The sequence below is a fragment of the Scophthalmus maximus genome, chromosome 19 (genome assembly GCF_022379125.1).
Source record: "Scophthalmus maximus strain ysfricsl-2021 chromosome 19, ASM2237912v1, whole genome shotgun sequence".
Lineage (NCBI taxonomy): Eukaryota > Metazoa > Chordata > Actinopteri > Pleuronectiformes > Scophthalmidae > Scophthalmus > Scophthalmus maximus.
Window position 1 is genome coordinate 379,967 of NC_061533.1, and position 23,776 is coordinate 403,742.

Below are 23,776 nucleotides of genomic sequence, written 5' to 3' on the forward strand. Positions count from 1 at the left end.
TGCTACTCAGTTGTCATTTTTACTGCTTGAGATTAGTTCTGTTGACCTCTTTTATGGGCCAACCATTATTGTCTATTGTAAGTATCTTGGAACTTTTTTTGTTTTGTAGATGAAAAAAATTGAAACTCTGTTTAAAGAAACCACTTTTGTATATTTGGTCTGTCTGTTTGTGCCCTGGGGTTCACTTTATTCTATAGGGTTTCAACTTAGCTTGACACATTTTTCACTTGTCTCCCCATGAATTCAAAGTGACTGACACTTTTGTGTTATTTTTATCTGTCAGTCTCAAGTGACTGCAGCAGACTGAAAGGCTCTTCTTGCATTTTCTAATTTCTATTTCTGTTAGAAGAGAATTGGGAACAGGATGACCATCATTCTCATAGCAGGCACGAGACTTGGGTTTCTTTGCTGGTTACGGTCTTGAAGTTTTTTTTAATGGGTCCAGGCAGGGATCCACTTGTTTCAGTAAATCATCCATCTAAAACATGCTTTCCTGAGATTTCATTGTGCCTTGAATATCTTAATTTCTACCCATGTTAAAAAATACTTATTAATTTTGATTCTGAAAGTGTAGTGTCAATTCAGTTTCTTTGACACGAGAGCTAGCTGCACATTATCAAGTAGACAAGTCAACCAAATTTTTTTTTTGCGCGCAGTGTCAAGCGGGCCCTCACTCACTTGTTGCAAGTCGGGCGTGTTGCGGATTTCACATCCCGCGTACACAATGTGTTGAGTGCACCATGTTAATCGTATGATGTTTGGCACGAGTCATACTTTCTATTGTCAGTAAGTGGCACTATGACCGTGGGTCAATATTGCCATGCAAATGTGTTGAGGGTGGGACTAAAATAATTCCTGAGAGAGTTGGTGAAGAAATGAGCAAGTGGAGTGGAGTTATGGTAGTCTGATATTTCATGGTGGCACATCGATATTCGCCGCCACGCCACGGGGAAGGCGTCAGATGAAACTTCACTGACGTCTCCACATGACATCATCAAAGTGTTCTCTGAGGAAGTGTGAGACGGATCTGGTCAACCTGCAAGGCAGAGAAAGATCTTCTATTAATGAGCAACAACAAACTTTGCTGCTAGGTCACGCCCATGGCGTTTGACATAATAAAAATCTTTTGATCACTTTTCAACACATAGGTCTTTAGATGACAGCAACCGAATATGGAGTTGCTATGAGTTCTTGTATAAGAACTAATTTATTATTTTAATGTTAAAACTGGAGACCTTTTGATGCAGCAGCACTATTTATTATGGAGAAATTTATGTTGTTTGTGATGAAGGCCGATGTTTGTTATAAATGTGTATGCAGTGAATGTGTGAAAGTATTACAAATCAGTCCACAGAAGACAAAAATCGTAAAATGCAAAGAAACACACATAGATAAGTACGACCTCATGATTCAAATGCAACAAAGTTGTCGCCCAGAATGCAGCATTGCTAGTAGACGGACAGGATGACAGTGTTCATGCGTTGTGGTCCATTGATGTGTTAAAATATATGCATGAGACTAAGAAACATGACAATGCAGTTTCAAATGAGATGTAAAAGGCAAAGATAAAATGACTAATTTAAAAAAAGCTTTAAATTAGAAACAGTGTTTTTTACAAACGAGAAGTAGTTCATTCAATATGTCGCAGCTATTATACAGACACAATATTGAAGAAGCATTTTTTAGAGTGGCTCGGATTACGATGACGTCACAGGACAGAGGAGGAGGTCTGTGAGGCTCGGCCAATGGGAGCACACAATGGGAGACCTGCTCAAAAATGTAGCGGGAGAACTTAATCCAGGATTTATCGGGCCACAGAGCAGAGCAACAAGAAATTGAATGTATATGAATGTGTGAGCAAGAGTTCTGAAGAATGTAAACAGTTGATTGATGAAGTAAATGCTCTCTCAGAGAGAGAGCTCAGTTTTTTTAACCCAGTAAAGAAGAGTCTGGGATTTCAGATACGTATATATTGATAAAGTTTACAGAAAAAATTATTAAAGTAAAGAACTTATCAAGCCTGAAAAGAATGATAGACAATACCCTTACAAAATAATGATGAAGATTAAGTTGTAAATTTCAAATAACAATAGGAGATGTTTTGCATTCCTTTAAATGCCCAAAAACAAAACACTGGCAGATGTCTTTCAACATTGTGTGCCATACACTAAGACACAGAGGCTGAACACACACACACACACACACACACACACACACACAGTCAGCAGTGGGAAAGACAGGGAATGCAAGGATTTAGATAAACATTCTAAATTATGAGCAGTTAAAATTCATTTATTGATCATTATGAAGACCCAACCTTACTGTTGAAGTTAATAAGATTATATTTAACCATTCCTGATTACAGAGATTAAAGAATAAAAGAGATTAAATTTTAAATCTGTTGATGACTGTATTGCTAAAAGTTGCCAGACTTGACATGACCTTCATCTTTGTGATTATCCATTCAGCATACAGTCAATATTTCAGACATGAGCACCTGAGGTGTCTTCAATGAGGCTTTGTTTAAAAAAAAAAAAAGTTAATCTTTTTAAAAAGTACAAATATTTTGCTGATAATTCTAGTACTGCACAGTCTTTGACCTGAGTTAATTTTTATCTATACCATTGAGACAGCCAGCATTTGTGTTAGCTTTTACACACAGTAAGGGCAGACAAATGACTGGGCCAGATTAGCTCCAAAGACATTTGGAGTCCTTTTCAAGTTTTGTGTGGCAGCGGTGAGAAATGACATCAACATTGAGAGAGGCATGCAGTGCCCTTACATAGGCAGACAACAGAGAGTTGAGAGACACTGGACTGTTTTTAAGAAAAAGAGACACTAGTATAGTACTTGGTCACGACTGTTGTCTGTGTTGTTTATGTTGTTTATGCAGGGCTGCACATCTGATTTTTGTAAATTGATGGATTTAAAGATAACAAACACCTGGTGGTGCTGAGGTGGGAGACTGCGAAGTAATGGAAGCAATTCACTGTCTAAAGGCAGAATTATATGCTCTCATCAGGGCCTGCATTCTGGTTAAAGAGTAAAGTTCCTTCCTTCATGTTTTGGCCCATGTTTTCACATGGTCCGACACATGTAGGAAAAGGGGGAATGAATTAGGGTTAAAATTATTTGCACCAGGCATCACACAAATGTCGCATACGATATTGAATACAGGTAAAAGAAAGTTCAGTGGAAATACGACCACTTACAGCCTCCATCAGAAAAAAGTAGTAATGTGTTACAATAAACTGAAAAAGTCATTATCATTATTATCAGAATTAAAATAGTCAATTGTTATTATCATTAAGTATGAAAATAGATTAGATACATATGCCAAGCTGTCAAGGCTATGAATGAAAGTAAGAATGAGAGAATGAACTTAACCATTGTTCTATATTTCATGAAGTTTAATAACTAAGTTCGGGAACAGGGGCCACGCCTCAAACTCTGATCATTTCCGTACAGAAAGTATTTAAGCTCACCTGTTCCATCCCCTCCCTCTTTGACTCAGTTCTCGCGCGACAAGCACAGACTGACAAAACTTCGAACCTCTAACAGCATGGCCCTTGAACTCCAGCTAAACCCGTCCGACAGCGACCCTTTCGAGAACGACCCGGAACCCACCGAAGTGCTGGAGTCTCCTCCACCCACGGCTCCCCCACCCCGCCAGATTCCCCGTTTACGATCCGAAATACACCTACCCGGTCGTCCAGATCGCTCATCCTCCAGGAATTCCAACGTCGTCGGCCCGACACCTCCGAGCAGCAGGGGACGACCTCGCCTCCGACGTCCCACAGGCGACCCTTCTACCAGAGAAATCTCCCCGGCTCGCTCCAGGAGCTGGCACTGACAGGCGAGGCAACCAGGACTCAAGCTCGACTCGGCCACACTCAAGCCGTTCTCCACCGCTAAATGTAGCAGACTGGACCATCGGTCGGCTGTGAGCCGCACTCCGCAGACAAAAAATACTGTTCCAACGCTCCAACAAAAAAGGCAAACTTTTCAACCTCCTGTCCGAATCACAGCCAGACGCCATCACCGGGTTCATCACGCCGGGTGCGCAGCATCGGCGACGACGACGTCACGGCGCATCATTCTTCCCACAACAACCAGCCTTCCACTTCAGCCCACCTCACGGGCCAGGTCGTAACCGATCCTTCTCAAACTCTCTCCCCCTCACACCAGCCTCATCCCTATTTCGTCTTCCCTCGGCCACAAACTACCCGAGCACATGCATCCTTCCATCCCAACATCCTTTCCTCTTCTCTTTCGGCCTTTGCTAATCCTGCAGCTTCAGCCACGTCGCCCCCCCTCCACCTCTGTACCAATCTATTCTAATACTCAGACTGCCCCTACAACCCTGTATAGGTTCCGCAGGCTACTATCTTCTAGCATCTGCTTCCCCCCCACCCCACCTACCCCATCCCCACATGTTGTAAATGCCTTTTTTCCCTCACAAAACGCAGCTACCATTCCCTCAGCTCCACCCATAGCCTACCCTTGCTTCCTCAACTTTCTTCTTCCACAGCACTACCTCCCGCACGCCCAGCCGTCCTAGCCAGACCATCCCCTGTGCCAACTTCGATCAGGCAACAGATCCTCGCCGGTAATTACGTTGACCTCGCCACATTAAATCACCCATCGTCATGCAATCCCCACATCCCCAAGGAACTGCAAACCATTTTCAGACTGTTACAATTGAAAGAAACACTTCCATCACGATCCAAGTAGCTCACAGCCGTTGAATTCACCTTCTCTTTCTCCCTGTACAGAGACATCTTATGTTCAGCCTTCCCAGACCGCAGGTCAGAACTGGAGGACTACCTGTCCTTGATTGTGGACTTGGCCCTGCGGTTCAGGGGTTATGGGTTCTATACCTACCATATACTCTTCGCCTCCCAAGGCGCGGGGCGCATCTAGCAATTTAACCAGGGAACTTTCTGGGTAGCACCCGATCCCGAGCTTTACTGCCGGGTCTTCGCAGCCTGAGGGTTAGCCTGCGACCAGTGTGGTGCACCATTGCATCCAGCCTCAGCATGCACACTCACCGTCTCCATCCCTATCACCTCAGCGCCACACATCAGGACCACAGACACCTCCCGTAGCACACACACCGCCACACCCCCACCATCCATCACTCCCAAACCTTTCACAAGTCAGTCAGCCCCTCTCGGCTCTTTTCCCAAAGGCATAGATCGAAGAGGCAGACCAGTCCTCTATCAGGGTGGGAGGATGGTCTGCAACAACTTTAACGACCTCGGATGCAGCGCCTCAAGCTGCTGTTTCCTGCACACCTGCTCCTTCTGCGGCGGAGCCCACGCCAGGGCCACCTTCCCCCACAACCCCACCAAGCTTAACTCTTGTAAGTACCCCAACACCCCTATTAACATCACCACATTAGCCACTGTTGTGCATCGGTTTGGGCTAATTTGGTTATCAGCAATAATTTATAATTATCAAAGATAATTATGAATTATGAATATCAATAGAGCTTATTAATCAATGTTAATAGCAATGGGGCACCACCCGGAAACCGGGACCAATAACCAAATCGTTAATTCAGTCTCAAGAATTAAAGGTGTTCACTCAAAATGTTCATATCTGGTGTGTGTGCACAGGCGTGTGCCCGTGAAAGGGGGAGGAGGAACAAGATGGCGGACGTGACCTGGGAAGTCACGTGGCGCCAGAGAAAGGTGGGGCGTGAGACCTCAAGTTAAACGGCGGCTACCTTTAAACATGTGACTAACAAAGGAGAGATAGGGACGAAGTTAACTTTGGACCAGAATCTCTCCAGCAACCACGAGTGTGTGTAAATGTTTGTTAGTAGGAAAGCAAAGGGAAAGCAGCAGTAAGGCTCATGCGATGATGACTGAGGTCCAGCACCTGGTCTGGGACGTAGGGGCGCAGCGGCTCAGCTTGTGAGCCGGCGCGTCTCTGGTCTTTAAACAGACGACAGCGTGCTGAGTTCAGACACGATGGCAGAGCAACACACAATAGTCCGACGTGGTCGGACACAAATCACAGTCAAGCAACACTGATAATAACGCGGTTATTATAGCAGCAATAAACTGGACACGGAGGTCCGGTACAAACTTCGCAACAATACACAGTAAGTTAACTTACTGAAACACACATAGATAATCTACGTTCTGCCCAGAGCTAAAGCCTCTTACTGTACTCCTTGCGGGGGAACAAGCGTGTGTGGTCCATCCTTGGATGCGGCGACTGACCGGCGGTCGACTCGGTTGAAAGACTGTGGGTTCAGATCTTTCCTTCTGCAGGAATCAATAGACAGAGTGTTCCGTCTCGGCGGCTCTTGTCTCGGTACCAGTGAGGTTTGTGTTTCCAAACGCACACAAAGAAGAGGAAAAAAAATAAGCGGATTCCGATTCGTCCGGCGAAGTCGGGAATCCTGGGGCCTGGTTCAGCTGTGTGCACGGTCACTTCTTCTGGGTTATAGAGTGATCGTCGCGGTGGATGAAGTCTAGATTTAGAAGTGGTTGCCTCCTTTTGTAGGTCAGAGGAACCCACCTTATCAAAGTGGGTTTCTTTCCTGGAGAGCGATGATTGGTGGGCATCGCAATGTTTTATAGAGTCTGTGACGTCGCGCGACCCCTCGCGGTGCCGTGTGGGTCTCTGCCAATGAGGGATGCGAGTTGGGCTATGTCCAAACCACGCCCTCAGGTGGGAGATGCGGGGTCTCCGCAGGTCGCCGCGGGGGTCCAGGGGTCTTGGCGTTCCCTTTCTTCAGAAGACCATGCGGTCAGGCTTCTGAGCTAACATGTAGGCCGAAGTTGTCCTATACCCATGGTGCTCGTGCACAACACCACCAAAATTCCCTGACCGCAGATTCGTTAACTTCCTCATACAAGGTTTCACACCTGGACTTCACGGTTTCACACCTGGGCTTTCACACCTGGGTGGAACCCAGGTGTGAAAGCCCTGCCAGTCACCTCATACACATGCCACAACCTGCAATCAGCAACTTTCGACCTCGATACCATAGACAGACTCCTGGACAAAGAGGTGAAACAATCATTCATGATCGGTCCGTTCTCCAGCCCACCCGCTCCCATTTTCAGGGTCAGCCCCATTGGCATAGCAACCCAAAAATATTCCGGAAACGAGAGACCTCTCAGCACCCCACAGATCCTCGGTCCCCAGCATTAACAGCCTCATTCCCAGATCAGACTTCTCTGTGCAATACACAACCATCGACCACGCCACTACCCTCATTCGCCTCGCAGGCCAAGGAGCCTGGCTGTCAAAAGCGGACATCACCAGTGGTCCTCCCCATCCACCCCGACTACTGGCAGCTCTTCTGTGTCCTCTGGAAGGGTGCTTACTATTTTGGAGTGCGTCTGACCTTCGGGTGCAAGAGCAGTCCAAAAATGTTCGAATCCTTGTCCGAAGCACTGTGCTGGCTCTTGACCAACATCCACAAAATCCCATTCGTCATCCACCTACTGGACGACTTCCTAACCATCACTCTATCTTCTTCACCCCCACACGGGCTTCACCCCCCACACGGGCTTACTACTATCACCACAGCTTTCAGAGAACTCGGCGTCCCCCTCGCCATGGATAAGACAGCAGGACCCAGCACCTCTCTGGAATTCCTCGGAATCAACCTAAACTCAGTCTCCCTCCTTGCATCCCTGCCCCCGAGAAAATCCATTGGATCTCCCTCTTAATTTCCAACTTCCTCCTGGCCTCCGGTTGCACAACAAAGCAACTTCTCTCACTGCTAGGCAACCTTTCCTTTGCAATCCGCATCATTCCCCAAGGTCGATCCTTTTTGTCACACCTCCTTTCCATCGCCGCCTCCGTCGCATCCCTCCACGACCACGTCTCGCTAGACGGCTCTTGCAAGATGGAGTTCAAATTGTGGCATCAATTCCTGTCTTCCTGGAACGGCATCTCTTTCTTTTACGATGACCACATAACCAAACCAGACGACATCCAACTGTTCACCGACGCAGCTCCATCAATCGGCCGAAATCACGCTGGCAGATGGTTTGCAGCAGAGTGGCCCCCCAAGTTCGCTTCACTTTCTCCTTCCTCAACAATTTACGAAATGTACTCAGTGATCAACGCAACCCTTCTTTGGGGGCACGAGTGGTCAAAAAAGACCATCGCCATCTACTCTGACAACAGCGCAGCAGTCGACATCATCATTAAAGGACGATCTCAATGCCTAGACATCATGTAGTTTGTGCGAAAGCTCACCCTGATTACTGCCCAGAACCAGTTCCTCATCAGAGCATTCCACATTCCAGGTCATAAAAATTCCATAGCTGACTCACTCTCTCGTTTCTCCTTCCAGAAATTCAGACAATTGGCGCCGGCCTCCGACCCTCTTCCAACTCCTGTCCCACCGTTTTCAGCCAACATCTTCAACTAACCCAACAATTAGAACATCTGACCACCATTTCCTAAGACGCCATCCTCAGCAGCATCGCTCCCCGCACACTCTCATTGTATCTGACCGGTTGGAACGGCTTCAAAGCTTTCCACACCTCTCTAAACATCCCGTTCCCGTCACTAGACGTAATGACCATTTCCAACTTAATCACCTATGCTCATTCCATTCTCAAGGTCAAAACCACTACTATACGAGCCTACATCAGTGGAATAAACTTCCTATATAAACGGTCTTCAGGATCACCATGCCCAGCTACATCTCCATCACACATTTGCATTCTTCTCAAAGGTTTACGTAAAACCGAACCACATCCAGAGCCTAAACGCTCACCGCTCACTTCAGATCTCCTCTCACGCTGCATCAGAACCCTTCGCTCAGGCTATCTGACCCCTCAGATAGATAATGCCTTAGAATCCATGTTCCTCCTGGCATTCTTCGGTTTCCTCCACTGCTCCGAGTTCACTTCTACTACCCTCGACTTCCACCCGGAACGACACGTCACCATCTCCGACATTTCCATCCGTTCCCCCGATATGCTTATCTTTCATCTCAAACACAGCAAGACCAATAAGTACGGTCCATCTAAACCCATCAACCTTTTTTGACTAAACTCATACACAAGCCCATATGAACTTATCCGCGACCAAGTAAACATAAGACTAGCCAGCATGGCTTCATCCCACGACCTGCTATTCATCTCAGAGTCAGGCCAAGCCGCCACTCGTTTCTGGTTCCATCATCACCTACGCCAGATCCTCCGCAGATCCGGAATCCCCCGAGTCATTTTCCGGGCATTCCTTTAGAATCGGAGCTGCTTCTTCCACCTCCAAGCAGGGAATCCCGTATCACATGATTAAAATTCTCGGGCGCTGGTCATCCAGAGCCTACCTCACTTACATACGTAATGACCCACACGACATCAGAAACGCTCACATGCAACTGTCTCTCTGAAGCTCTTTTGGGGGTTTTCCAGAACCTCGACGTAGGGACTGCACCCCCATCCAGAGTCTCACACCCCCGGTTCCATCCCATCTCATTACCATCCATCCCACATCCTACCATCCCTCTAACCTCATCCCTCGACCCCTCATCCCTCGACCCCTTGACCCTTCATCTCTCATCCCTTCATCCCTCGACCCCTCATCCCCCCCCCCTTTTTTTCTCCCTCAGCGCAATATTCAAACTGTAATTTAATCATTGTTGTTCCAAACCTGGAGGCGTGTTCCTTGTTAGTGAAATCCGCAGTACAGAGAATGCAGCAACTGAACTAAGTCCTCCTGAGTTACAGAGAGTATCACCCCAAAAGGTCACACTTCTCTCGACTGATGAGGAGAAGACTATATGAGTGTATGATATTGTATGATATTGTATGTATATTGCATGTTAACAAAACTAGCAAATTAACAAACTAACAGTGGTACTAAAAAGATTTCATTTACAGGTCCTCCACAGATTCCTGGAAACATCGTGGGGGTTTCATGTTTCTATAAATTTAAAAGCAGACAAATGTGTTAATCAAATCTCTCCGTCTCAGAGAACCCTCTCAGGTGTTAACTGATGACGAGAACCACCTCATGGGTCAAAGGTTGAGCACACGTAATGTGGTAAGAGGCCTGAAAAGGCCCGAGACTGATTATAACTGTCTTTACTGATTTGGAGTGATTTTCTTGTGATAATGATCCACAGAGGAGCAATCAGAGAAATGCAAAGGTGCGATTCCAACTGAAGAGAAGGAGGATGAGTATAAATCACATACACACTCTGAAAAAAACAAATTACCAATATAGCAATTCATATGAACAATTAAAATGCAATTTCTGCTATCCATTTTGCTGTCCTAACACCCAAGATTCCCCAAGAGGAATATTTTGTCTTATATTTATCATAACATGAAGTAAAATAACAAATGAATAACAGATGGTAAAAAAAAAAATATATATATATATATATATATATATATATATATATCATTGTTTGATTCTGTTTTACTAGACTTAATTGATTAATTGATTCATTTTGTTTAGATTTGTGATACCTATCTGACCATGAGAGAAAAGAATTGGTGATGTGTTGATCCGAATGGATAAAGATCCAAATGAATAAAATAATGAATACATGTTTAAATATCAGGAATGAAGACATCTTCAGGATGAGAGTGGCTACTGGGATTTAAACATCCACCGGTCAGTGGTATTATTGGCAGTCCGTCTTTTACTCTGATTAGCAGAGAGGTTTGATGTGAGTGCCCCCTTGACGCCTGGCTATGGTCGGAAGGTCATTCACACCTTTGGGGATGCTGTCCTTGAGCTCAATGCCTTTGATTTCTGTTTACAATTTTATTGTCTTTTCTTTTAAGTGCTTGGATTTTCAAGACTGACACCTTTCCCGGTCCTTATCTTATTAATGTTTGTGTGTTGAACAAGTCAACAACAGGGAGGAACTGTTGAGGAATTTCCATCTATCCTTCCTGAGAAACTCTTAAGATGAGTCTTCTCAGGCACCAAGCAAGGTCATCTTATCTATGGCCGAAACAATCATTGAGCAGCTCATATCTCACTCGAGGGGTCATAGTTGCGGTGAGATGAGGACATTACTCAAAGCTAGATACACTACAGAGACCGCGGATGGGCAGACTATCTTGCGACGCAGAACACTGTGAACCTGTTGATCTGTGTAGCGAACCGGAATTCTCCTCAATATTGAGCTCTTATAATAAATACTTCTGCTTAAGACATCCACAGTTTCCGTCTTCCTGATTCAGAGTCCACTCCATCAATTATTCCATTTCACTTACATCAGGCTGTTTCCCACTTTGCTTACAGTGTACACATTTTGCTAAATTCAATGTGTATTCATGGAGAATTGATTATATACATTAGGGATAAGGGTAGTGATGTGTGACAAAGTGAGTAAAAACACACTGTGTCCCTCTTCTCAGTAGCCATATTGCATATAATTTAACCATGCATGTCCACTTCATCCATAGTATCATTGCTGAGATGTTGCTCGCAGACACTCACGATTCCTGGTTTGTTTGTGTTTTGGATTATGTTAGGTTGCAGTTCACATACTATCATCATTAAGTAAAAAAAAACGACAAATATAGTTAAGCAGTGATTTCGTGGGGGGTCTCTTGACGGTACCACTGGCTAGCAGGCTAGCATTCATATGTTTTTATGACCTGCTTCTGGATTTGGAACAGATTGGTAGTGTGTTTAGGTGTAGTTATTTACATTGATTTAGGCTGAATGTGGAATTGCATGTTTGCATTGATCATGGATGGTAGATTTTTGTTTCTATAATTTAGCCCTGCTAGTGATACTTGATGGTAATGTCAGTTGGTCTGACATTTAGTCTGTATGTAGTACATACATGCAGCATATTGTAGAATGTAGCAAGGATTGGGGGACACAGCTTTCATAATGTTACAGCAATATCTCCTTAGTGGTAAAAATCTGAATCAAGCAACTGTCCAGGGATGTGATTTTTTTCAGATTAATGTAGAAGATGTTTTCATGTTGGAAGAAGTGAAGAAGATGAACAGTCTTGTAATTATATTGTTGAAGGAACAATTGAATTGTGGAGAAGTGCCAACAAAGACCAAAAAGCTTTTTGTAGAATAATTATTGGTGTGAGTATTCACACATAAAAGGACACATGAAAAAAATCATCAGAGACATCAATCACACTGTAAGATTTCCTCAATGTGACAATGATAAACCTGCAATCAAGTGGCCTATCAGGAGATAGGATGCATTCGAATAATCATCGTCATCATTATCAAGTCCTCCACACAGCCTCAGGCATGAGAATTAGGAATCAGGTGTACGCGTATTTAACTGCATTACAAAACACATTGTAACTTTTACAATTTTTTACTTTTTCCAAAAACAATGTAATTTTACCAATAGCACATCCACTGTGTTGTATTTCCCCAGGGGTAACATTCAATACATATTAACTCAATGTTATCCCACTAATTGTATGATACAATATTATTCTCGACTTTCACCATTTTAGGTAGGGGCTAATACCCTTACTACAAAGTAGGGGTAGTAGAAGTAGGAGTAGTCAAAGTTGTTAGGTTCAAAGCTTAAACAATTCAAAAAACACAGATTTTCTTGCATTCCGAAAGTCTTGGCAAAGATGTATGTTGACTACACTGTGGTTCCCATTATTTTGGATACATACTAGCTGTATTGCAGCAGATGGCGGAAAGTGAGGAGAGAAAAGCAGATCAGGCAAATTGTTGAATCAACACCAATGGGCTGAAGATTGAAGGTTCATCTCTCATCTCATCTTCAACCGCTTATCCGGGGTCGGGTCGCGGGGGCAGCAGATTCAGTAGGGGGCCCCAAACTTCCCTTTCCCGGGCCACATTAACCAGCACTGACTGGGGGATCCCGAGGCGTTCCCAGGCCAGTGTGGAGATATATCTCTCCACCTAGTCCTGGGTCTACCCCGAGGTCTCTTCCCAGCTGGACGTGCCTGGAACACCTCCCAGGGGAGGCGTCCAGGGGGAATCCTTACCAGATGCCCGAACCACCTCAACTGGCTCCTTTCTACTCAAAGGAGCAGCGGCTCTACTCCGAGTTCCTCACGGATGACTGAGCTTCTCACCCTATCTCTAAGGGAGACACCAGCCACCTTTCTAAGGAAACCCATTTCGGCCGCTTGTACTCGCGATCTCGTTTTTTCGGTCATGACCCATCCTTCATGACCATAGGTGAGGGTAGGAACAAAGATTGACCGGTAGATCGAGAGCTTTGCCTTCCGGCTCAACTCCCTTTTTATCACAACATTGCGGCAAAGCGAGTGCAATACCGCCCCGCTGCTCCAATTCTCCAGCCAATCTCACGCTCCATTGTTCCCTCACTCGCAAACAAGACCCCGAGGTACTTGAACTCCTTCACTTGAGGTAAGGGCTCATTCCTTACCTGGAGTAGACAATCCACCGGTTTCCTGCTGAGAACCATGGCCTCAGATTTTGAGGTGCTGATTCTCATCCCAACCGCTCCACACTCAGCTGTGAACTGATCCAGTGAGTGCTGAAGGTCACAGACCGATGGTGCCATCAGGACCACGTCATCTGCAAAAAGCAGTGATGAGATCCCCAGCCCACCGAGCTGCAACCCCACCCCACCCCACCACGACTACGCCTCGATATCCTGTCCATGAATATCACAAACAGGATTGGTGACAAAGCGCAACCCTGGCGGAGACCAACCCCCACCGGGAACAAATCCGACTTACTGCGGAGAACCTGGACACAGCTCTTGCTTTGAGTATACAGGGATTGGATGGCCCCAATAAGTGACCCCTCACCCCATACTCCCTCAGCATCTCCCACAGTATCTCCCGGGGGACCCGGTCATATGCCTTCTCCAAATCCACAAAACACATTTAGACTGGATGGGCATACAAGATTGAAGGTTGAATGATTTAAATTGACTTTTACTCCAAACTTCATTTTGTAAATATGGCTGCATTGCCAACTAGAGAAACAGGCTCTTATTTGACTCGTCCCAAATGTGGATGCTAATCTGCAGAATTTAACGCTTCAACTTCAAATAAAGTTGATTGTGGCATGGGGCGGAAGTTGAAGGCAGATGGGGGGCATATTTTCACGCAAAAACAGAAATTTAGAAAACACAAGAGGGTAATAACAACAGGGTGGTTATAACTCTATGGTATAAAGAAGACCTTCTGCGGTGACTCTCACATTGAAAGACTTGTATATATTATAAACATAGCATGAATTGACAAAGGGGCATAATGTTTATGTGGGATTTTGTACTACTTTGCACCAACACTCAAGAGCTTCCTGCAACCCAATTTTGAGGGGCGTTTTTTCTTTTTACACCTGCTTCCTGTTGGAGACATTTCCACTAATAAGCTGATGATAGACAGTTGTACCTGCCAGTCGACCTACAAGCCTTGGAATGACTTGCCATTTACTTTGCTGTCTTGTGAAGTACTTTGTAAGTTGTATTTTGACAATCATGCTATTAATAAAAATAATTATTATTATGTCAGAGGGCCTCCATTTAGGTTTTTAAATATACTTATTGCCATTGAATCTTGGCAGCTACAAAATCAGCTCTGCCGAATAAAGCATCCCCTCCGTAAGTTCTTGACATATGACTTAACAGAGTTTACGGAAATTCCTACTTGGAATACTATGCTTGGCTGATATGATCTACAAGATCAGCTCTGTGGAATATGTATTCTAAAAATAAGACATTACAGTGACTACAGTGAAAGTTCAATGAACATTGACTGAAAAATATCACACACATTGACTCAAATGTTTAAATCAGCATGTGTGCTGGTTTATTGAGCAGCTTAAATGGTACTCACAAGTTTGACTCACTTATTGGTAAACTCACTGATCAAAATCAAAAAATAATAACACAGGAGGAAAATGTTTAAAAACTCATAAATGGTAAATTTAAAAGATATGCATGGATTTCAAACTGTTCAAGTTATATTTGTGTAACTGGTTTGTCCGAAGTACTGGGAAGAGCAGGTGTTGAAAGTGATTTATCTTGTCCAGTGCTTTCTAGAGGTCTAGTTAGGTAGATAGCTCAGTTTACATAATCATGTCATAACTAACCTACTGTCAAAACGTCTTCTATCAAGTTTTTCACATCACATTTAGTGGTCTGTCACCTCATATGATGTTACACTATCATTAGTGATTATTAACAGCCATCCTCCTGATTATTCCTGGTAACTCTCTGATGGCAGCAACAGGGCTTTCATAACAAATCAATAAAAAAAGTTCATAAAGGGACAGGCAACCTATTAATATGTGAGAAGTCACTGTACACTGCAGATACAGTCTTATTGGTCCCATTTTTTTTTTTACTGGTAACCCAGTCCACGTCGACTGAAGTGGCAAAAGAGAGGGATGGTGATACACAGACAGATAAACTGTAAAAAAAGAAAATAATAGTTTAATATCAAACAATGTTTAGCAAAGACACAAAAAACAAAAAACATATGAAAGCTAATCAGACAAACTGACAAAGAATATAACGTACATTTTCTAGCTGTAAACTACCAATGAGCAAACATGATAGCTATAATTTACATATCAAATTTAGCCACTGTGCAAATGTGGCATATTAAAGCTTCTCTTAGCAATATTCTTATATCAACAAATCCACTAAGATTCATCAACTAACACACAGCAGACCCCCATTATCGTTACAGAGCATTCTGGCCCCCTTCAGCTTACTGTTTTGGCTCAGTCACTGCTCTCATCAAAATCATTTCAACAGAAAACTTTAATAAATCCACAGTCTTGTCTAGTGCAAAATAGGAGGCAACTGCTCAACATAAAATATATAGTAGCTAAAGTGCTATGTCAAAATAGATCTAAAATGAGAGAAAAACATTGGTTCCAATGAATGCTAATGTCTAAACTGTTTGCCAACATGTTGCCACAGTTGAAATAAAAATGGATGACACTTCTGTACTAAAGATAAAGCCAAGAAATAAAGCTAATGATGTGATTTGGATGCAGGGTCTGTGCAGGTGGGAGCTGCAGTATTGAGGCCCCACACCCGCCCAACCAATCGTGAGTCAATCTCAGCTGTCAATCATCAAATAACTAATTAAAACCAAACTTGAAAGATTGAAAACTTCAGAAATGACCACGGAAATTCATTTTCTATTTATGATAATGAAGACGTTGGCAAGTTTTTCTTTGTAATATTATTATTCTTTCAAGAAAAATGTTGATATTCTCAACAGTCTCATCTTTTTCCTCTGTCATTATACCTTTGCATTTACTGCATTATAAGCTAGCAGTTGGGTAGATTGCTACCTTGCTAAACTGTAAATACTGCAAATAGTGTAAAATGTCTCAATGTTTGAGTAAGGCTTTGTAATTAGGAAAATGAGAAAGTATAGTACTGTACCTGTATGAGAAACATTGTGACAACACCTGCACCTGTGCTGACATAGTTTGTGGCAAACCAGTCCCTCAGTTTGAATAGACAACCCTGAAAGATAAAATGTGCCCGGTTATCCTTTATTCATGCAGCATTTACTGACTGAGAATACAGCAATGCCGCGTTTACACGACATTGCCAAGACAAGGTAAAAGTCCATTGGTGGACAAAATGCATTAAAAAGATCAAGAGCCGAAAAAATTGTTGAAAAGGCCGATCAAAATACATTTTAATTTTTTTTTAAATGGAAAAAAGAGTCCTTGATGGAGATCAATCAAACATTAACAAGTAAAATCATAGCAGATTTAATGTAAATACTCCAAGTGAAACCAAGTTCTTAGCAGTAAGTTAAAATTATAAAAAGGTTGGACAGTGGGTCCAGGTGGGCTGTGGTGGGGGCATAGATTAGGGCAGTGACTGTATAGTAATTACATCACAAAAGTACACCAAAGTCCTGACAGCCCATTTTAAGGAACAGTTCTTGATTCCAGGCTGTATGCCTTTCTCCATGGATTGAGAGCTTTGATACTTTCACAGTCGCACCTCCTGTTTAATATCAAAGAAGACATGGAAGTCACACATTATGGGACCTTTACGGGCTCAAAGAGGAATGCCTTCAACAAGTGTTGTCTAGTGATTTCAGAATTTGTGACCGGCAGGACAATTTGGGAGTCTGGAGTAACAGATTTATCCACCTTTATAAAATGTGACCACATGAGGTAATACCAAAGTAGCATATGCATAGAATATGCATGCTATGATGGAGTGATTATACTGTATATGTGTTGTGCTCTGTAAACTGGTGCAGGTAAATGTACAGTAAGACCTCAGACATGACCTGCAGTGCCATAAGATCAACATGAGGAATGACCGACTGGACAACAAAAACCTGGAGGGGGCTTCATGCACACAATTGATGTTAAAAGGAAACATTTCTTAGTGATCAGTCTAAAACAGATAAGAACCAACTCTAAAATATCTGTTGAAGGCTGAGCATGATTTTATTCTGGTTGAGCTCTAAGCAGCTATCAAAACGGAAAGAAAAGGAGGTGTATTTTTTTACTTATTGTCTGAAAGCATTTGCAAATTCATTCCCAACCTGGCTCACAGCTCATTCTCCAAGACAAAAGCAAGAAGAAGTACAGAGTTTTAGATGGACTATAAATAACCTCTTGCCAGTTGGTTTGAGGGAGGTTGTTGCAGGGGTTCTTGGTACAACAGGAGATTGGGACGTCCCCCTTCCAGTCAGCCACACCATGAACGCCACAGCACCTAAACTGTACAAAGAACAACCTACTACAGTGGAATGACCATCTATTTTTAAACTTTTATCAGTATGATGGTGTGTAAAATATCAGTGTTGGAGGAAAAATAAATATAAAGAATATGACAATGACAACAAGCGACAGAGTTTTTGAAGCGAGTGGTGAATCATTTACCAGGTGCTGCACGGCATCAAAGTCGTCTTTAACGGTTTTGTTGCTCTCTGGAATGGAATGTCTGTAGATCTCCAAACTTCGCATCAAGTCTTTCTCAAAGTATGTGTCAATCTGCACAACAGAGAGACAGGATACATTACCTGCAATATGCTGCCGCCTGGTGGCCATATGTGATAGCGGCTATACATGAAGTTTCACAGCAGCATGTGCTGGCAGAAAGACCAGCAGTGTTGTGGGCAAATCCTGGGTAACAAGACTGACATAAAGCTGGTTAACTAAGAACAATAAGCAGTGTTGGCTTGTCTCTCTCTGCCGACTGACAGATGATTATCCACTGAAATCACCTCCAGCTGCTGACAGAAATCTGAGAGGAAATTTTGATTCCATCAGCTAAGAATAGGAAAGTATCCTCCACTCTATCTTACTATGTAATAACATGAAGCGTTACTCAGCTAATTCAATGGCCATTAAAATAACAAGCCGAAAAAAGAAGTTTGTTATTTTATGAATCTAAAAAAAAGCACCATCTAAATACATTTTTCAAAAATAAACAGAAAGAACGAAAATCCATAGTTTAAATCAATAGTTTACTTAATTTATCATTTCAGGCCTTGTATTATAATACTTTTATATCACTACAGGGATTTAGAATATATCTGTTTAGTACCATTCTGTTCCCCAGAGAGTTAGTTGCTGTGTAGAACCATATTCATATTATATTACTCACAACGAATACAAATTTATTTCATCATCAAATTAAAAAAGGCTTAATAATTTTGCTTTGACATACAGTTTTCTTTCACTTAAACATTACATGCAGACATAAATATTAAATACAAGTAACAGTGTGTTACTGCAAAATTTACATGGAACACTCTTTTTAGATAATAATTAAATATTGTTCATTTAAAGCAGCCCAAATAAATATTTTTAAAATAATAATGTACCAAAAATGATTGATGAAATAAGTTGCTCCTAAAGGTGAACCCAGCTCCCCCTCAGCTTCAACCTAATGTAAGGTCTCAACCTCACTATCTAAAGTGCCTTGAGATAATGTTTGTTGTAATTTTGCGCTGTAAAATTTGAATTAAATTAAATTAAATTAAATTAAATTAAATTAAATTAAATTAAATTAAATTAAATTAAATTAAATTGAACTGAACTGAACTGAACTGAACTGAATATGATAAGTGACGTCATGAAGAAAGGGGGAAGAAAAGTTTTTTCCCCCCCCTCCGAGGTCTCTCAGCATCCTATAAGACTATAGCCAAGACCTAAAGCTTAGGTCAAAAATCATTTATGATCATGTGGTAGGAATTATTTCATCATGATGTCACCATGAAAATTACATCATATATTGTAGTAACACATTAACATTTGCAACCAATAAGATTAGGGACACGATCCACAGTTTATTTAGATTAGCCAATCAATTCAATTCAATTCAATTTTATTTGTATAGCAAATAAGGTCGAGACCTCATAATATTACAGAGAAACCCAACAGTTCCCACAATGAGCAGCACTTGTCGACTTGGCCACTGCAACTATCATTTGTCATCATATGGTGTAAAAGAACATCATGATAACATCATGAAGAAAAGGCATTATTACAACATAATAAAGTTAGCATAGCCTGATTGGGGTATGTACAGCTCATCGCCCCTCAGATGTATTTCATTCATTGCATGATTTTCATCCAATACACTTTTCGTAAAATTTTGCTAATATTTCCTCACAGTCCGCTAGCTGTCAGTTCTGTGTTTGCGCTGAAAATATATGAATATGATTTTTCTACACAGCCCTGGGTCTGTATGTTGGAATAAATAAAAAAATTTAAATTGTGCAACCAATGCGATCAGAAAAACAGCAAAGATCAATCTTTCTCCAACATCGCTTATTCCCCTTTTAAGAAATTATCAAATATTAGTGTGAACACAAACTTTCATGGTCATCTATTAAATAGTTGTTGACATATTTCCAACAACACCAAAAGTGGTGTCAATGTGTGCCATGTCACTGACATCGTAACATACTCTGTGATTCCCTGTTAACCAAGCTGTTTGAAGTCAAAGTGCTTAGGGGCGCCACACTGTATCAATCCAATCAATACCTAGAAATAGCCTTTGATAAATGTATTTTTGCACAGAATTTAAAAACTTCCTACCTCTCTACTATAGACCAGGAACACACAGGCCATGGCCAGCTCCACCAGCATCAGAATAAACAGCAGGACGAAAAACTGAAATCAGTGCATATTAGGTTCCAACATGATAGAGTGTTTAAATTTGCACACTGGTTTTGTATTTGAGCTTGAGTTAGGCAACATAGCATTCCACTCTGATTTGCACTTAACAAGAGCTGCATGTTGATGCAAACTCATTAAACACTTAAATGAGCTTATGTTTTATTGTGATAATTAAGCAGCTGTGTCACTCAACAAAAATATTTAGGACTGATTTTAGATTAGTTTTTAATTTTATATACAATTTCAATCAATTTGGATTACCTAGATGTAACAGATTTACTAAACTTTATGTGATTTCAAACAAATATCCTTTTTTTCATATTGAATTCATAAACCTGGCTCTTACATATTTGAAAGAAATTGGATTTGTTGATTATAAATATATAAAACTGGATATTGTGTATTCAGAACACAATGTTCATTCAAATAATTACATCAATTTCGATTTTGTTCATGTTGAATCTGTGTCATCCAACTGGGTCGAAAACTTTTGTGCAATCAAAATAAATCAATCTTGAATATTAGGCCTAAATATTTTTTGTGAGCAGACAGATTTATTTTTTTAGCTTTCACATATTTATCAGAATGCCATGCTTCATACTCACACTGATGAGCATGCAGCGGTTCTCCTTCATGCCACCTAGCACTCCCAGATAACACACACAGGTCACGATGGTGCCAGTGACCACCAGAGTGTTGGCAGGGAAGATGGGCCAGAAGGTGGTGACGAGGGAAGCAAACTTGGAATGCATCATCTGGAATTCTCCGAAAGCCACTACGAACATGCCACACAGCTCAAGCACAAACAGGAGAGACAAAAGACACCTCATTTCATTATTCTTGCCAGGTTTACAACAAATCCATACGGCTGGGATATTTTAAATTCTCCTCCAGATTCATAGATTTTATTCACAAAAGACAAACTCTTTTGGTCATTAGTCATAGAGACAGAAATACCTTGCCCACTGCGGCTTTTCCTTGCAAGTACTACAACTTAAAGGAAGCAACATACAACATTTCAGGGTGCCTTTTTAAAAAGTGTACAGGACTTTGACGCTTGATACCGCATGGAAGTTGCTGCATTTCTTCAACATTTACGGCAAAATAAAGTGAATAATTATTTGTGATATTGTTATAATTACTGCTATTGCATGTCAAAGTAAGACAAGGAGGCATAAAATCAATTTTAGGGCTCACAGATTTTTCTTTTGTTTTGTATTTGTTGAAACTTCATCCAATTTATATCAGATTTGTCAACTCACATCAAGCACTTCACATAGACAACATCTAGAATATTGATCCTTTTGTTACTTAAATTCAGTGTACACTTCTACATTTTAGAGGTAAATGTAGTAACTTGTTACTTTTCAGATTAAAATTCTACAAAAAAGAAAAAAAATGGGATTAAACCAGGGTGAAGAGACATTGTTCCCTTCAAACTTCTCACATGGTTTTAATTAATAAACAGTTTGAGGCTTTTAAAAAATACAATTGTGGAATATTTTACCCAAAACAATAATAAGAGGTCAATTTTTTTCTCTCTTCTTCCAATCAATCATCTCAAGACCCATCACATTTTCTTGTGGTCCTTTGGAAGGGCCCGACCCGCAGATCTTTGCAAATTGCAAAATTTGCAAATAATAATAACAATACAAATCATCCAAAATTTGGTTCCACCATTTTGAGTTAATGAGTGTTGACTGGTTGAGAAAAAATTTAAACAAATTAAATCTACATCAGGGTATGCTTTTCTCTGCTTCAGCCGTCCATAACAACATAAAGTGACCACAATGTAACCAACAGTGGACCTTATCCAGGTTTATACATGCTCCTGTGTCTGACGGCTGTCACACGCATTACAACATTACATCAAATGCCAGCCCAGAGCATGGTTTGGCAGTGTGGTGGCTGCAGTGCACACAGGTCCTTCACCACCTACCCAGCAGAGAAAGTTTAGACTGATCAGCAGAGTTTTGAAGCAGTTTACGCAGGTGCGATTCATCCTCCCCGATAATAATCTTCCTCTGGAAGAGGAGATCTGAAATCTGCAAGAGGCAGAGACACGTGGGCGTCATGTTTATTGAAACACAATGTAGAGCAGATTGCAGTGTTGCTCATATCCTTAGAAAAAACCCAAGTGAATATTCTGCTCCTCTTCGTGGCACAGTGTTTACAAGACACCACTGTTTGATATGACAACACTCAGCCATGAGGCACAGTGGACACTTGTGACCTATTCCGACTCCAGTTAATCATTATTACCCTGCTCTTATCTCCACATGGACCATTTGTTGCAAGTTTCTACCTAGATCTCCAAGAATGTGTTGAGCTTAAGCAACGTAAAGTTAATCATTTACATTTCCTACAGTAATAACATTTAATGTTTTGTCACGTCACAGTTGTAAGTTTGAGAATTTTTTACTTGGAATTTATTTATGGTAAAAAAAACAATCCAAATGCCTCCTCTAAAAAGCAATATTAAATAATGATAATACTAAATAATCCATATTGTCACTTCAAATTAATTTAATTCTAAATGTTCTTGTTCATCACAAATAAAGCTGGTGTTTACACAGACAATGTTCATGGTGTCATTACTGGGAGAAACTCATAAACCCATGATAAAAAAGAAAAAGAAAAACAAAACTGGACAGCATATTCCAAGGGCTTACCTTAACCACACAGTGTCCAGCAGAATTCCAGTGACAGATGCAGTGAGCAGTATTTTGGTGCTGTCCCCACCATTCCCAATGTTAACTCACAACAGACAGGTATGAGTGAGGAGGAAGAGCAGGAGAGGGAGGAGAGACAACTGAGAGCTCTGTCTACCAACAGGCCAGTGAAAAGGAGGGGCGTCCACACTTAGCAGTAACAGTGAAGAAGAGTCAGTTTTAGCAAACATATAATAATATGAATTTAACACCACTTTATCTTAGTCCTTTACCTTATCTGGTTGATCACTTGTCAGTATAGGCTAATGAGTGCAGAATGAAGAACAACGACAATTGGATGCATTTACAATTAAAATCTGCAACACAATTAAAGTGTAAAGCGTGGATGGGTTGAATGCTTTCTAAAGCCACTGTATACATATACTAAACATTCACTCAGTTTATTAGGTACAATTAAAACTAATGCATTACTGCTGTACATCTTCCTTCATGAACGCTTTGATGTGTTCGGTTTGTGTTGAAACTGTTTTTGAGTCAGCTGTTGGGTTTTTGGAGAGTGCGTTTGGTGCTGTTATATTACTGTACTGTGTTATACAGAAAAGTGTTTCTATTATTTTGTCCACTCCACTTTCTCTCTCTCACACTATCTCACTCTGACACTCTCTCTCTCACACACAGTTTAGTATGGACACTGATTGACATACTGCATTACAGCCCCTTTAAACATTACACAACACATTGCCAACCCCCAACTTTTACTCTACCCTGATCATAGACTGTATATAAAGACGGACACCATGACATCTCCCAAAAAATGAAGCCCCCTCATCTTGATCGCCCCCTGGTGGCTGGCTACGATATAGGTCATAAACCCGACCTCCCCATATTAGCGGATGGGACACCACACTAAAAAGTCAGAGTACACATTAAACTTGTTTTTCTCAAAGATGGTTTCTCTCTTTTTAGGTAGTTCTTATCACACTTATGCATGTTATATAAACTCAAAACAACGTATGTAGACAAAGAAAA

General features: G+C 41.6%; 1 protein-coding gene and 1 pseudogene across 1 annotated transcript; one reads left to right on the forward strand and one right to left on the reverse strand.

The window, feature by feature from the left end:
• The first annotated feature begins 3,562 nt into the window (after positions 1-3,562).
• LOC118313897 lies at positions 3,563-8,407 on the forward strand (annotated as a pseudogene).
• Positions 8,408-14,731: 6,324 nt separating this feature from the next.
• LOC118314558 (leukocyte surface antigen CD53) lies at positions 14,732-22,879 on the reverse strand. Its single transcript, XM_035641091.2, has 8 exons — positions 22,748-22,879; positions 22,015-22,120; positions 20,681-20,869; positions 19,995-20,069; positions 17,829-17,939; positions 17,559-17,666; positions 16,357-16,440; positions 14,732-15,364 (listed from the first exon to the last, which is right to left on the reverse strand). The coding sequence occupies exons 2-8, from the start codon at positions 22,075-22,077 to the stop codon at positions 15,296-15,298; spliced, it is 699 nt and encodes a 232-aa protein (XP_035496984.1). The 5' UTR covers positions 22,078-22,120; positions 22,748-22,879; the 3' UTR covers positions 14,732-15,295.
• Positions 22,880-23,776: the final 897 nt, after the last annotated feature.